Source organism: Oreochromis niloticus, linkage group LG7, assembly GCF_001858045.2.
Source record: "Oreochromis niloticus isolate F11D_XX linkage group LG7, O_niloticus_UMD_NMBU, whole genome shotgun sequence".
Taxonomy (NCBI): domain Eukaryota; kingdom Metazoa; phylum Chordata; class Actinopteri; order Cichliformes; family Cichlidae; genus Oreochromis; species Oreochromis niloticus.
Genome location: NC_031972.2, coordinates 13,058,273 through 13,075,028, shown reverse-complemented (window position 1 = coordinate 13,075,028; position 16,756 = coordinate 13,058,273). Strand labels below are relative to the sequence as shown.

Here is a 16,756-nt window from a genome sequence, read left to right as displayed (position 1 = left end):
GGGAGTTTTTTCCTTCCCACTGTTGCCAAGTGCTCACAGAGGGTCATCTGATTGTTGGGGTTTTATCTCTTTAATGTAGGGTCTTTACCTTATAATATAACATGTCATGAGGTCACTGTTGTTGGGATTTGGCGCTATATAAATAAAACTGAATGGTATTAAATTTGTACTTTATTGTTGTAACTGAGTAAACTTACCTTAAGGACAATTTTAATTTTAATCACACAATAAAGATCCCTTAAATGTCACACATTTTAAAAAGGCATACAATAGACCTATGTACATAATTTTCAGTAATTTTTGGTGAATTTGACTACATTTCCACTCTTACCTGTTTCTTTTTGCTCTCTCTTTGCTGTGTTCATCCTACTCTCTCCCTCGATCTCTATCCTCCTCTCTGTCTTTGTGCCGTCACCCAAAAGTTAAACGTAACAGTGAATAAAAGGCATACACTCATCCATTTCAGTTTATAGCAATATTAAAGCTTAATGCAGGCTGCTGCTGGACAGGTAACATAATTTTGACTTGCTGCCACCTGGAATGTTAAAATGAGCTAATAATCTCTAGTGATTTGGGGTAGCTAATGTTGGTGACACTATTTAGAGAACAAATAAAAATAGCAGACACTTTATAAGTCACAGCAGCGTCCTCATCATCAGAACAGTTTGAACTATGTTTCAGTTAAGGTGTGTTTTAAATTTCCGTCACTTATTTGTGTCATGAAATCACATTTTATCTTCTTTCTGCTGCAACCAAAGTCTTTTAGGCTACTAATGACAAGCCACGCTGCTGAAGCAGCAAGGTGTGTGTGATTCCAACAATGTCTGGATAACATTTCTCACCATAAAATTACAAAGAATGTGGTATTATCAACGATTATGGTGCATAATGTTCTGAATTGAGATCAGAGAAAACTACACAAGGACAATGCTGAGCACCATTACTGAACTGTACTGAAGTGTGACTGAACAGCAGTTCACAAATGCAAGATAACATTCAAAGCAAAGATTAAAAAAACAAGATTAATGTTTTCTGAGGCCGAGCTCGTTTAAGATGGGAATTTTGGAGTGACACGTTGCCATCCAGATGGCATCTTTTTCAGGCAACGTGTAGCTTATGTCAAGAAGCCAGTTCCAAATCACTTTCTCCATGTTTTACTCCATGCCAAACTGGTCTACCTTTACCTGTCACCCAATAAAAACACTGTAGGGGAAAAATTACAACAAAAACAAACTCCCTCTGCAGAATTTAAAAAAGCACACACATTAGTCTTTTATTTGTGGTAAAGTGTTATTGTACACTGTAGTAAAGAGAGTTCTTCTTTCACCGCTGTGAGCAGGTATTCAAGCCAGTCATCATGTTCTTAGGTTACATCGGTGCTGTTTGCATTCATTTGTCTGTGGTCTGCAGGCGTGTCACCTGGCTGAGCGATCAGCCTTATGTAACCTGGTGCTCCTTAATAAGTGCAAAAGCTGTTAACACCAGTTTCAAGAAACACTTCATGAAAAACCGTTTATTTTAGAGCTGTGATACAATCACAGAGGCACAAGCTGTGATCTGAAGGGTCACAACTAAAGTTAAACACAAAGTTTGTGTGGTTTTCAAACACACAAAGTGAAAACAGAATGGGAACAGGGTAAATGCAGTACACGCTGCTAAGTTTGAGAAACTATACAATTGCATCTGAATGAAACAGCAGTTGGTTCGTATGAAAAGTAAAAATTCCACACTTACAATAAAAAATATATTTTAAACTCAGATTTGCTCTTATTGTTGTGTGATTTCACAAAGCAAAGTGTATATTTATATATATCTGTTGACATCACACTATAGGAACAAGCTGACTGTTGTAGAATCTTTTGATGAGTGATTCATAAGCATGATAAAAATATAACTTACTGACATTTTAATGCTCACAAAAACATTGACCTTGACATGAAATAGAACCTTTGGACCTGACAACTTATTAACGATCTTACTACTGTGAAATGTAACAGGAAAGCTATTAAATAAATAAAACATAGTCACTTCACTAGCACTACCACTGCCAAACTAGCACACTGCTTCAGCACAGCTTTTTGTTTAAAAAAGTGATCAAATAGTCCTGAGTGCAAAAGGGAAAGAAGCCATTATTGCACAATTTCACTTCACACAGTCTAAAGAATGCTTTGTGTATGAGCTGTCCATGCTTTGGCAAGAGAGTTATGACCAAATCTGAAGCACGATCTCTTCTACACAGCACTCGCTCTCTTCTGTGTGGACACTACAACAGACCACGGTCTTCTTTTAAGTCTCCTCCAGGAGTTTCCGGAGGTTCTTCTGAATCTGTGGTGTGAAAAAAACAAACCCAAGTAAGGGATACTTTATAATTCACAATTATGTTAAATATATTACAGCTGATTAGCTTAGCTTAGCGTAAAGACTGGGTCCTTGAGGGCAACAGCTAGCTTTGTACTGTGTTTCTAACTGTGGTTAGATTTAAAATGTGACACCATCAATCATCATTTCATTCCCAGTAAAATATTTCTGAAGCCAGGACTTCTGGAATTTGTTTTTTTCTAAAATGTGCATCTTTAAAAAAGTCACCTTTACCGTACTCTGTCTTACTGAATCTCTGTTTATCTGTTTTTTGTACCTTTCTGTTTATATCAGAATGAATGTACTGTAAATAAAAAATACTATCAACAAAAAAACTAAAATGTTGTGGTTTTACAAGGAGTCACATTTCTGAGAGTGATGTCATTAAAATGGGGGTAAAAACTGAGATGATCCTACACTCGCATCTTCAATCCAGCTGCACCAGGTTACAAAGGTCAAGAAGTGCACAGCTGGTTGAGCACGAACAAGGATTGTCACATGGTGGGCGCATTGGTCCCATGAATTATATCCATGTGCATAAATAAATATTTAAGTAGCAAATAAATATAGTATACCGGTAGTCGTTTTTTGGGGGGGGTTGCACTTTATTATGAGAGTGCCATGGTAAAGTGCAAACTGCATCCAAGGACAAACAAATCTGCATTATGCTGTTAACACAACTTCAGCTCTTAGCAGGCACCTGCACAGATAGCATGCTAATGCTAAGCTAGCCAAGAACCCAGAGTGATGTTAGCTGAATGAATCCTGACCCCAGCCTAGCAGCCACACTCTGAACTTCAACAGGTACTGTCTGATGACAGACTGATGAGCAGTCAGTCTGCAGCCTCTGTGTCCATCTGTTCGTGATCGCTTTAAAGCTTCTTTGTGCTGGTTTTGATCTTTGCTTTGTTTTGACAGCTTTGTGTTCACATCTAAGAGAAAGATCATATTTGTGTCCTTACTGATGGCGATGGTGGTGACTGTCAGGCAGAGTCAATGAGAATCGATAACTGATATCGAAAGTGGAATCAGCTAAATTCTTATCAATTCCTAGTCGTGATTACAGATTTCTTTCATTTACTACATCAGCATTTCTCTATCATGTAGAAAAATGACTTCTTTTTCATGAGGATTAAAAGTGTAGTTAAACTTCTGTACAGTAACAAAAAGAGGAGTTTCAGTGGTTTGGCTAGCTTAAGATTAAAATATATGTGGCCCACAGTGTAAAATCAGTTTGGTATCCCTGGTCTGACACCTTTATGCAAGTTTTCAGTATTTTCACCTGTTTCATTCCCTGGATTTGTTTTAGCATTACTGGTACGTATCACATTTTTTCTATCACACTGCTAGAAGTCTACTGTCAACAGTGCATTGCGCACTACCGACTGTCTGTGTTGATTGCGTTTACAGCTGCTTGGAATGAGGCAAAGTGCACTAGCTACAGAGGGACATCAATATTAAGATGATGTCAGATGAGGAGGAGAGCACCTCTGAGGGCACATCCAGGCACAGCTGCTTACAGCTTTTATGTTCCAGTGTGATTGGCCACTTTAAAATGCACTAGTCTGGCCAGAAGTTATAACCCGACCAATATATTGGCCGATATCAGCTATCTGCTGATATATCAGTATCAGCATCTATAACGTCCAATAAATACAAATTTAAAGAGTAAAGAAGCAACAGGAAAAACACCCTTCAGATACGTTATAACTGTTTGCACAGTTTGTCCACCAGGGGGCACTCTGCAACACAACAATAACTAGCTGATCTGAGCAGACTCAGGCAGAAGGTAAATGAGCGACTTGATAGCACAATAACAGAAGAATATTTTTAAACTGTATTGTCATATAATCCTAGAAATAACTCGTAAGTTACTATATATAACAAATGCTATGAATATCTATTTATGTTTCGGAAAAAAAATATCACCCAATACTCCAGATATAAATATAAACTCCAATTATAAATACCAGTATCAGTCTTAAAAATCCTATATCGTTCAGGCTCTAATTATTGCTTTGCTGACTCTATTGTAATGACAAATCAGCCAGATCTAGTTTGCAATATTTTAAGTTCAAATATTACATCTAACAATACAATTTGTATGAGCAACTATAACTGCTGTTTAGCTCACAAAATCTGACAAACCTTCTCCAGCTTGAACAGGTTGGTAGACAGTTCCCCGTAGATCTCAGCATTCACTTCATCCTGTGACCTTTGGCTCCCAGTGTTGCTGCTTTAAGATTTGCACCAAATTATTTACCAAATTCACCATGCATTTGGAAATGTGGTGAATATGTGTATTTCACACTCTTAAATCCTTAAAGGTGGATCCCACGCTTACTTACTCACTGTACATATGTTCTCCTGTCGAAACCAAAGAGTTCAAACGTTGCTCGAGAGCCACAATCTTGAACGCCATGTAACAGGACGACAAGACAAGAACACCGACTCTGTTAAATACACAGAAACACAGGATTCAAATAATAACCACAAAGAACAATCACTAAGCTAAATGATGTAAATGATTTTTACATCCTAACAAGTGTCTGTCAGACTGCTCTGGCTTCTCAAATTCCACATAATGAGAGGTTGCTCACAGAAACAGATAGATGAGGAGGATGGCTTGTAACGACATCGGCTGCGAGGACTTGTCTTTTGGAGCGGCTCCTCGCGTTGGCTTGCTGGGGTCTACATGTGAAAGCAACAAAGGAAAAATAAGAGTATTTCTGGTAATGTTCATCAACAAGGCAATAAACTGTTTAGAAAGAAATAAAGAAATGTTAGAAATACTTTATGACAGAATGTCAGAAATATCTTTCTAATTTCTGTGTTCTGCATCTGTTTCCACAAGACACGTGTGCCTCTAACGGTAGCATATATAACAGTAAAGCGTGTCTGACTTTGAGTCCACAGAAAACACAACTTGGTCTTTAAACTATTGGTTATCAAACAAAGAAGATGTGACATGCTGACTGGTAAGCTGGGGTGTGATAGCAGCAGGCTGGGATATTGAGCTGTTCTCAGGCCTTCATTTGTAGTTTGCAGATATAATGTACAAATATAATTCTTCTAATTTTGTCAAAATAGGTTTTTGAATAAAGGTCAGTGGCAAAAGCGTGGATTATCCTGATATCCAACTGAAACTTTTCAGTTCATCGACATTCAATAGCTCCTGCTAAACAGTGAAATCGAAGACTACAGAAGCATTAACAACAAAGCATCTTTTCTTTTTTAGAAAGCCACTGTCAAAGTACCGCTGTTGAGGGCGGGTCCGTGCTTTTGGCTGGAAGTCTGGAGGTGAATATCTGCGTGGACTGAAACTTCTCCGCTCTTCACTGTGCTCAGAAATGTGCCTGGGAGGCCGCTGAAGTCTGCACAAAGCAACAGAGAAAAAGGCTGTAACTCCAGCGGCGGGCGACTTTGAATAAATGTTAAGAGGCTAACAAACAAGCTCGCAAATGTGACAAGTGCTCTTAGTACTGATGGCTGTCATTGAGAATAAAATGGAGATTTCATTAATTATTTAATGAGATTTCTTTTTGTGAAAAGTGTCTTCACTATAATAAAAACAAAGTCCCAGAGGCTCACTTGGCTTGACTCCAGCTACCCTAAATACTAAAGGCTGTCTAAGCCACAGTGACACCTGACACCCCTTACAGAGACAAATAATGACTCTACAAACTGTGTACAGTAGATTAGAGCGAGGACACAGTAGCTATATAATTACACAGAGGAAAGAAGATGGGACACACACCAGCTAACTTGTCATAATCTGGAGTCTGAGACCCGGAGCTGCTGCTCTCCATCATTTCCTGCCGTCTCTGCTGAACAACTCCATCGAGGTCAGAGAAGTCTCTAGAAAAGTCCTGCAGCCCACATGAAACATAGCATAGTCACCACATACAATGTGGGCGTTGTATCACATGAAAACAAGGTCTTTGTATAGCTCTTTCTATCGCAACAGAACATAAATATATAACAAATAAACCAGAAAAAGAACAGACCCCTTACTGACCAGAGGAAGTGACGATGGGCACTTGATTCTGAAGCTGTTTTCACAAGAGGAAGTCACGGGGCTGCCACAAGACTTATCCACCTGTAATGACAACACACTTCTTTCGTATTGACTTATGAAACTGTCTGCAAACAGTTGCCTATTCAGACAGAATCCAGCAGTAGAATTCATTTGGTTGTCTGTTTCTATGCACACAACGCACACGCCAAAGTCTCTTCAAAAATGAAGTCACTCCCTTTGTTTTGGTTAGACGCTGCCTTTTCACTATTTGCTTTAGCAAAGTTTTCATCTGCATTAGCAAACAGTTGCCTATTTAAACACACCTGAGAAAAAAGCTAAGCTAGAGTTGTGTGTTTACAGGCACTTGGTGAACATATTTCTCTCTGTTTAGATGACTGAATTAAAAATCACCCTCTTCCATTTGCTTTCTAACTCCTGCGTTGAGTACATGGCTCTTTAGCAGCTAAATGCTAAACTGTCTCTTTTAGCTAGTTGCTACTTTGACTTTTGACACTTTTCAATACTGGGCCTTTGATAGAGCCCAGTATTGAATTTAGACACATAATTTAATATAGAAAAACACTAAGTTTACAGTGTAACGAGAGAGGAAGCTGGAACACGCTAATGTTTAATATACTGTGTCCAAGATACAAAGTCGCTTCCAGTAACTGCCCAGTCTTAAAGAAACACAGAAGAGAAAGAAAGTACAGACACTCTCTAAAAAATGTAGTTAATTTGATTTATTAAAGGGCAAAGAACATGACGTGTTTCAGCAGTAATGCCTGAATTATGGTTCAGCAGGAACTCTAACTGGAACGATCCACATGACCTGACGCGCACATCTCGAGAAATGTAACTACACCTCAGGTTTACGTAGCCTGCAATGACTCGAATGGTGTGGAAGGTTGTGGTGCAGGGTTAAGAGAAAAGGCTCAGTGTTTTTGTACAGTCAATTTTTCTAACTTACAATGGTTGTGTTGTAAATTAGGACGTAGATTTCCTGCAGAAGACTAAATGTAGCTAATGAATACCGCTAGAACAAGTTGCATAACTCGTATAGAAGATGCCATTTACCTCTAAATGAAGGCAGATTGACTTCAGGAGCTTGTAGGTGGCGTTTCGAGAGAGGAATGACACAAACACATGCTGGAAAAGAGAAATTTAGCATCACTTTCATTTTAATTCCATTTTACTTTTAGAGTATACTGCAGAAGCGCCATTTGGCGACTGTGGGGATGAAAAATTCCCCTTTTAACAGGAAGTGACCTCTAACAGAACCAGGCTCAACTACAGCCCCCCATCTGGCAGGTAGAGTGTTGAGAGGAAAGTCAGGTAAAAGCTGACTGCATCAAATGCTTTCTTACCTGATCACTCGGAGTTTCGATCACAAGGGCGTTTGGCACTAACAGCGCTGTTTTAGTTTTTTTGATTAGTTTCACGGACATCGCCGGGATTGAGATCTGTAAAGGACAAGACCTCATGTTCTTTAACAAACAAGCTAATCGCAAAGATTTCAGATAAATTCCTCACTGCAGTTAACAGTGACATACCTTTGTATCTTTGCCAAAGACTTTGGAGTGGAAGCAGATCCAGTTATCAGAGACAAACAACTTGCCCTGATACAAAATATCTCTCTGGAGGGCACAAGTGTAACCTGTTGGTTACATTTTCACATTAATACTCTCACATTCCTTTGCTGTTTGCCTGAAAGCAAAAGGTGAAACTTACTTTGCTTGAGCTGCTCATCTTTGCTGACCTCCTTAAATAACTTATGGAACTGGGTGTTTGTTTTTGACAACTGAAAAGCAAAGTTTTAAATTAAAAAATGGAAGAAAAAAAATTGTATATACATAAAAACAGTTTGGGGTTTGGTGGTATTTGTCAATGGATCAGTATCTGGGTTGTTGTTGTTGTTGTTCTTTTACCTGGGTAGGCTGCCATTTCTTCTTATCAAACTTTGTTTCTAAGTCACATGGACTTAGCACTGGCGAAAGCTGCTCCACAGGTTTCAGTCTGGCAAATGAAAGGTCAGTGTTTACAGTTAACTATCGTGGTAACACCCGAGGAGGACGGGTAACAGACAACGGTGGCTGCAGAAGGAAAAGTACTGTTACAGATTTATAACTCAAACTATCACTAAACACTGTTATCAGGCAAAAAAGTAAACCCCTCTAATTTGGCTCTGCAGCGTGTCATACGTGGTTAAGTAAAAGCTGCTTGACCAGCAGCAACATAATCAGTAAACAGCTCTCTGTTTGTGCAGGTATATAGGAGGATGGGTGCAGCTGCAGAGCTGCAGTTAAAATGGAAAACTAGCACATTTTGAACTAAAAAACAAACAAGAAAAAGTCCAATAAGCTTCTCTCAGTCACTTGCAGCTTTCTTTTCACTTTAATTTAGTCCTTTTATGTTTGACATTAAAATTAACTTATTATTAATTTATTAGTTGTCATTAAAAGTTTATATAGTGCTTATAAACAATAAAAATCTACATATTGTCCACCTGACGCCGACTGGTTTCCTCCTGCTCTCGGACTGGTCGGACGCTGTCTCCAGACAGAGCTGGAGGTCTGCAGGCGACCTTCCGAGCTTCCGCTGCCTCCCCTCGCCTCCATTGTCCACCTCAGACCTGCACACATGACACAGTTAAGTCGCTGCTCTCTGTTCCCCTGGGAGAAGCTGTCAAACTTGTGCCTTAACAAACACCTCTCACGCAACATTTAAACGTGCTCAAAAAGCAGCTGCCTCAGGTTTCCACTTGTCTCTCCCCGTGCTCGTATCACTCGGTGTTGCTGTAATGGTTTATATCACAGGAACAAAACATGTTGAGGCACCGAGGTTGTGGTGATTCCCATTCAAGCGCACAGAAACATCTCTTTGAGTTAAAGAGACGGGGCATGCGTAAAATTGGCCTTCGGCGCTAAAACATAACTTTTGCCATCTGGAATGCAAATTAACCCCATCCTGGCTCTATTCCGTGCCACGTACTCGCTGAATTCGTGCTTTTACAGAGTCAGCAGAGGCCTTTAATTCAAATCCACACTCTGAAGCAGGATGCAGATGCAAATTAGCCCAACGCTTAACACCCCCACCCCCTCAATCGCTTCCCCCCAACTTAAACTGAAAGGCAGCCCCGGGCCCTGGCTGCATCTTTCCCACACTCACGTCGAGCGGTTCCCTCGGGAGTCCTTGCAGGGAAGTTGTTCTGCTGAGAATAACGGGGTCAGAGGTCTGTCCGCCTGCTCGGTCATCAGTACCATATCTCATACTTCATTTCTCGCTCGCCTCTGCCATCGGCCTCTGCTTTCGCTCTCGCGCCGCAGATAATGGAGAAGCTTCAGGAAGGATTTAAAGTTTGGGACAATCGGTCTGTGGACCAAGAAGCCACACAGAGGAGGAGCCGGGAAGGGGGAGGGAGCAGCTGGGACCAACGTCAGGAGCAACAGGGAAAGAGCAAAGAGGACTCCTGCTGGGGCAGGCTGTTATCTGCTTGTAATAAAATGCTCACGCACACTAAATGTTACGTCAAAGCTTTGCGTGAGCTTTAAGTGAAGGTTTCCAGGACTCCTCTGAAAGAGTGACTGTTTCCCTCACCAACTGTTTATACGCTTAAAACTCCAGAAATGTGATTGTACTTAAGGCAGACCTCCAGCAGACGGCAGCAGAGTGTAAACCTTGATAAATGTGTTTTCAAGTGAGATTACCTGAAACTATTCTCTCGGTTAACCGTTCACCAAAGATCGCCGGTGTGCCGAAAAGTGATTCCCAATGTTTCTATGTGTTTTCTATTTGTAATGCTTTTGCTTATACTGATAAATAGAGCAGGGGTGTCAAACTCATTTTACATTGTGAGCCGAGTCTGTCTGCTTGGACTACAAGACTTAAAAACAGTTTCTACCATCAAGCCATACGACACCTCAACCACAACACTTAAACACACACAACACAGCACTCAGAAGCTACCCTGCAGCTTCACAAGTACTCTGATTAATCTGCACTGGTCACTTCACTTTATTGTTATTGTAATTTATATTTAAAAAGTGCAATACTGTAAATTTCTGCTGCTCATTCCTGTGCAATATCCCATCTGCCCTCCCGTCATATTTCTTTTCAAGATTTTCTTATTTAATCACTAGTGTACATATATTTATATTTATAGATACATATATATTTAGTCATCTTTTCTCTTTTACCATGTCTCTCTAATATTTTGTTCTTTACTATTTTTCTATTTGTTATTTTATTTTATTATATTATATTTTATTATATTTTTTCCTACTGTATCATGCTGCTGAGAGACCGCTGCTCGTCAAACACATTTCATTGCGATGTTGACCCTGTGCTAACTTGCATATGACAAATAAAACTGAAAACTGAAAACATACAGCACACTTTGATCTTAGCGGAGGCAGACAAGTGAAACTCATCTTTCTCTCAGTGCAGAGAAGTTTAACTGCACATTTAATCTCTCAGATATCCCAATATAAGAGGAAAAAGTTCAGTTTATCAGTGGGCCTCATTTGAGTCTTTGGTTCTGGGTCCTGGGCCTTATGTTTGACATCCCCAGTGCCCCTTGTCCTTTTTGGCTGCTTCAAATATCTTCATAGAACTGTGCTGTTATATTTGTTACAATTTCTCTTTAAAAGAGACATTTTTTAATGTCAGGGACACTTTTCAGCTTCATAAATAAAGATTATATAAAAGTGAGTTTACCAAAAAAATAAATAAATAAATAAATAAATGCAGCTTGGTGTACAGATTATAGGCCAGAAAGTTACAACAGTTTAAATACCAGTATTATTTATTTATTTATTTTGGCAATTGTCGACAATAACATTTCTGGTTTGAGACCAGGAGGAGACACGAGTCTGGAGGGTTGTATTAGGAATAGGGGGAAAAAGCCTGTACCATAGCAAATATGCAAATCCATCTGAAGTAGTGATCCCTTATGAATAAGATAGCAGCTAAAAGAAACAGCAGCAAAAAGAGGCAATCCATGATCACAGTGTAAGGATGCAAGTAAAAAGGTAATGCAGAGAAAACTGTACATGTCATGTAACAGATATACTATAACAAACTTGAAAGTTTCCAGAAGATTTTACATTTAAAATATGTAATAGTTTCATAAATTTGCAAGTGAGTCTTCAGATCACATCCAGTTTGGATAGTATTGTGTATTATGCAATTATGACTCTTTATTGTGGAGTAAAAAACACATGTGCCTATTGGTCTTTTTGCTTCTGCCAATCTCTTCTCAGTAATCATGGGTAGAGCCATCCCTGTCCATGAACTTGGAGTCCTTTAGACTCCAACTTCCAACCTCTAAAGTTTTGTGACCCGTGTAAATTGTAACCTCAGCTTCCTGTTCTTAGCTGACAGCAGTGACACTTGGTGTGGTCTTCTGCTGCTGCTGCTGCTGCTGCAGTCCATCTGTTTCCGGGTATTATGTGCTGTGCATCCAGAAATGCTCTTCTGCGTACTGATTGTAACAATATCTGAGTTGCTGTTGCCTTCCTGTCAGCTAGAAGCAGACTGGCCATTGTTCTCAACATATTACATCTCTGAGAAAATTGTCACCCTCTGGATATTTTTTCTTTTCTTTTTTTTTTGGGACCAATCTATGTAAACCCTAGAGATGGTTTTATGGGAAAATCCCAGCACATCAGCAGTTTTTAAAATAGTCAACCCAGCTCATCTGGCATCTGAAGTCACTTAAATCACCTGTGATTAAATCACCTGTGATTCTGTGAAGTGGCCTTTGAGTGTGTGTGTGGTGTGTGGAGGACATTTTTTGGTACACTTTGGACCTTTTAGTACCATCTGAGCATTATATAAACACCACAGCCCACCTGAGATATTTTTGCTGGCCACGTCTATCCTCCTGTCCTTTTTTAAAAACCTGACATTGAGTCCACAATCACCTGATCTCAGTTCAATAAAGCACCTTTGGGATTTGGTAGAATGGGATGTTTGTGTCATGGATGTGCACAGCCAACAAGCATAGATTACAGTGTAGTGAATTACACGTTTAACTAAAACAATCCCTGGTTTTATTTAGGTAGCAACACAAATCCCAGTGTAAAAATATGTAAAATCTACAATTCAGAGTTATCTGCTGTGGTAATGCTTTATGGCAAAGGTGCAGCTCAAAGTAGCCTATGTTTGGATGTCACTACGGTGGATACACCCAAGAAGATTGCATTTTCATTGTACTGTTAACTTAATTTTGCTATAAACTTTGTTAATTGAGTTCAGATAACTGCAGTCTTTATCACTAAAACAGAAGAAAGTGTCACTGTGCTGCATGTAATTTATTGTGAAATTGAATGAAACGCCTTTTTCTACCTCCAGGGGTCGCCGTTGCAACGTTTAAAGTCAGTGCAGGAACAGAAGACTTGTCAGAGTTCATTAAGTATCCAGGAGACAATGGCACGGCCAGCAGTGCAGTGCAAGCTAGCAGCTAGTAGGCTTGCCATTAATCATGGCTGACAAGGAATTCGGGATTAAAGGAAGGAAAGCTGCCAGAGTGACTTCACGCTGAATGAGCGCTGGAAAACACAGCGATCTTGTGTGTTTTGTTCTCTCTTTTTTTTATAAATACTAGAATTCACTAACTAACTGCCAAAACTATGTCCAGTTTCGTTGTTTTGCCTGATAATAATGCATGCAACAATGCAAGTCTGGATACATAATATAAAGAATAACCATTTTTAAGAGCTGTCTGGACTTAAAGGAGCTGTACAATTTAGTGAAATATTCATCCTTCTGCTGAGTAATGAAATATCTAACTTGAACAAATTATAACAAATTACTCGTACAATAAAGAAACACTTGTTCCCGATTCAGGAATCTGTATAAAAATGTGTAAAATTGTACTTCAATTTTATTTTCCAATACTACTTTATTTTGTTGTATTCACAGTCTACTTTATGCTGTTTTATTGCAGGAGTTCCCAAAACAAGGCCTTAGCCCTTCCAGAGAATCAGATTTACTGTGAGATCACACATGGTGGTTAGAAAATCTAGTTACAGACTTAATCACTGTTTTTTAAGTCTCTGTACCTTTGACATTGAATAAAGTGGAACTGACACCAGTTGTGAATTACTGGGTAAAAAGGAGTTTAATATTTAGTATTTAATTTTATAAATGTGTCATGTGCTATTTAATTGTAAATGTATATGAAAATGTACAATTAAATAAATTAATATTATTATGAAATTGAATTCTTAGTACAACTGGAAATGCATGAAGGTCCCACTAAAATGAATATGTATAAGGCAGCAGAGGATTTTTCAAGGTACGTTCCAAGTTCTAGATACTGACAAAGCTAATGCCGTTAGCAAAATTGCCATTCCAGGCAGCTAATTGCTATGTTCACTGTACTTCAGTCAACTTTAAAAGACAGTTGCTGCTGTACACGTCAAGTAAAAGAAGTGGAGCAACACCGTATTTTGAAATCTTTGTTTCCCTCCTGTGTTTATGCTAAGCAAAGCTAAGCTAGTGCTTGGCTCGCTCTAGCTAAATAATGTTTACAGGACAAGAGAGTATTACCAATCTCCTCACGTACACTCAGCGACAAAGTGCTTGAACACATTTTCATTATTTTAAAGCCCAATCAAAAAGGGTGATAATTAGATGAAGTCGAGCTTTAGCCAGTATATGTTCATGTGTATGAGAAAGAGTGCTGCTCTCTGCTGCTGTTGCCTTCTAAGAAACATCTTCTGTAGGCAGAAGCCTTTTCAGTGCCTGTCATATGTTCCACCACAGAAAGACAGAGAACAAGGAAAGCACAGAGAAAGGAGGCTGCTGTGTGTGTGAGAGAGAGAGAGAGTGCAAAAATGGTACTTGTGACGGGGGAAGATTGAAGTCCTGTTAAGTGCTCTGCTTGAAAGCATGTCTGGCCTCATTAGCTGTCAGTTGTAACAATACTGAACTGGCAGTGAAGACAGGTTGGAGTCTAGTGGTCATAAATCACTCCTTGACAGCTGCCTGACAAGCTGGGAACCAGTACACAGGCACGGGCACCCTCTCAGCTTCGACACTACACAGGCACACACTAATCTAAAAAAATCATTGCTCTCACCCTGAAATTACATAGAGACTGCAACAGTGGTATGCAGTGTTTTGTAAGCGGTAAATTGCTCTCATTTTGTGTCTGCCTCCATATACGCACGTGCACTCATACGTAACCCCTCATCTCCTGTGCCTGTCTGTCGCTGGCTATGCCCATTAGCTAAACATGCAGTGGCTGCAGTGACTTCTGCGGGGCAGCGGGGGTGTTAAGAGCAAGGCCTGCGGGTCATTAATCACAGCCCCTGACATGCAGAGCAAGAGGCCAAGGCTCCCCTATGCATACAGCTGCTGGGCCACACTCATTGCACAGGCGATGTGTTGACCTTCGTACGCCCCCGCTCCCAGCGCCTGTGGCTCTCATCTGTCCAACTCCCTCACTGTTTGTGTCAGTCATTGGTGCTGTCAGACACCACCTCCTCTTGATCAACAGCAACACTTCTGGTGCTGTTTCCTTTCATGCTCACAGGTTTTTATTGATAACTTTACCCCGATTAGACTGTTAATACAGTCAGTCGGATATCTGGAATATTTTTAGCCAGTGGCTAGCGGATGCGTATTTAATTATGGATCCTTCCATATTTCAGCTCTGAATTTCTTGCTATCTTTATTATCAATAGGAAACTTTTAGCCATTTAACAGCTGATACATGCAACTTGGAGCAGGATTATTTATGCTTAAGTTCCACATTCCCATGATTGTATGTCATCCGTTAGCCAGCAGAGACTCCTTCAAGTCAAATACATCAAATATCCAAACACACAAAAATGTGAAAAACCTAATGTACCATCTCATTCTCACTCCCATCCGCTGACATGATGTCACCCAGATTCACAGCTGCTTGCATAATGATAAAAGCCAGTCAGGCTGCGAGACACTGAAACACTGTTTCATCATTCACAGCTACTAAATCACAGAGTCCAGGCACAAGACATCTGTTGAAAGCTGATTCCTTATCAGCCTTCCAGCGCGATTTGCCGAACATCTGGAGTTTCTGAGGACTTTGGCATAGTGTGCACTGGAAAACTCACAAAGAAGGCTAATTTTCTAGAATGTGTTGACACTTACAACTTCAGGCCAGGTGATCTATTGCAGCATAACATGAACTTTGAATGAATGTGGTGCACATGAGGGAAACCAGAAGACAGCATCTTTAGATTGCTTTTCATTAGAAATCGACATTTGAAATTGCAGGAAACGTTTTTCTTTATAACCAATATTGAGGAAATAAATCATTTTGGAAGCTGACCGTTTGCTAAGCCCTGCTGGTCTACACATGTCCTGCTTTAAACTCACAATTTGTGCATGCAATTTGAGATCATGCTGGCAAGGTTTTTCTTGAAATTTTGTTGAATATTTCAAACAATAGGTCCTTGATTTCAGCTTAGAGTAAATAACAGCAGGCTTGTGTGGAAATTGCTTTCATAATGCTAGCTAGCTTTGTGGAAAATGTGTAAATAGAGAAGCAGCTTATATGTAGTGCAAGGTTTTTCTTGAAATGTTATTAAATATTTCAAACAATAGGTCCTTGATTTCAGCTTAGAATAAACAACAGCAGGCTTCTGTGGAAATGGCTTTCATAATGCTAGCTAGCTTTGTGGAAAATGTGTAAATAGAGAAGCAGCTTATATGTAAGAATGGGTACAAAAACCTGGTATAAAACAGTCTCCAGGGCTAAATTGTATAAGGACGGCAATATCAACAAGTAGTGGTGCAGGCTTAAAATAGCTTGATGGTGGTGAGAATTAAATGCTCAAAAGTGCAGTTGCAGTTTGCTGACAGTGCTCGTTGTCACAAATGCAGGGGCTGTTTTGCTTCAGCTTTTGACTGCCTGACCCTTCTCCAGGTATGTACCCCAGAGTGCACACACAATTGTCTTATTGTTTTATCCTAAATACAAATGCGGGTCAATGATTAATAAGTAGCTACTAGCAAGCTAACTGTTAAGGACGCGTGCATTCCTAGCTAATGGTATTAGCTTAGCTTTCATCTGGCATAAAATGAGCAAATATTAATTAGTGAATGTGCTGTTTGAGACTTTTTTAAATGTATTGGTTTTCTAACATAAGCCTACAACATGTTCATTTGTGGCTAGCCACGCATGCTAATAAAAGGCGCTAATATGAGCGCAAAAAAAAGAAGTATTCCTTCATACTTCATGTGGAAAGGTAGCATATGACTGTGCGTTTACATACGAATGATCTGCTAAATCAGTGAGTGATTAAAAGCAGCTTGATGTTCAGTGTGTCCCAAATTGAGCAGCATTTGTTTGGGTAATGGAGTTATAAACATGACATTTATGCACAAATT

At 39.6% G+C, this 16,756-nt stretch overlaps 1 protein-coding gene across 2 annotated transcripts; it reads right to left on the bottom strand.

The window, feature by feature from the left end:
• Positions 1–1,485: 1,485 nt before the first annotated feature.
• On the bottom strand, positions 1,486–9,915 carry LOC100694878 (GRAM domain-containing protein 2B). 2 transcript variants are annotated; one of them, XM_005454456.4, is made up of 14 exons: positions 9,542–9,915; positions 8,880–9,005; positions 8,302–8,389; positions 8,105–8,174; positions 7,927–8,030; positions 7,741–7,836; positions 7,451–7,522; positions 6,377–6,457; positions 6,116–6,227; positions 5,616–5,732; positions 4,959–5,049; positions 4,707–4,811; positions 4,507–4,591; positions 1,486–2,325 (listed from the first exon to the last, which is right to left on the bottom strand). In XM_005454456.4, exons 1-14 carry the CDS (start codon positions 9,634–9,636, stop codon positions 2,287–2,289), a joined length of 1,281 nt encoding a protein of 426 aa, XP_005454513.1. In that variant the 5' UTR covers positions 9,637–9,915; the 3' UTR covers positions 1,486–2,286. The 2 variants fall into 2 exon arrangements, with proteins under 2 accessions (XP_005454513.1, XP_003449657.1); XM_003449609.5 differs by having other exon boundaries at positions 4,507–4,594; positions 9,542–9,820.
• Positions 9,916–16,756: the final 6,841 nt, after the last annotated feature.

What these genes read in the sequence shown, in the direction of transcription:
- LOC100694878 (XM_003449609.5), bottom strand. Translation starts at nt 9,636, where the DNA reads ATGGTACTGATGACCGAGCAGGCGGACAGACCTCTGACCCCGTTATTC. An exon ending in AGAAATGGCAGCCTACCCAG is followed by an intron (nt 8,175 to 8,301) that starts GTAAAAGAACAA and finishes TTTGCTTTTCAG; the next exon opens with TTGTCAAAAACAAACACCCA. An exon ending in CGGACCCGCCCTCAACAGCG is followed by an intron (nt 5,050 to 5,615) that starts GTACTTTGACAG and finishes TTTCACATGTAG; the next exon opens with ACCCCAGCAAGCCAACGCGA.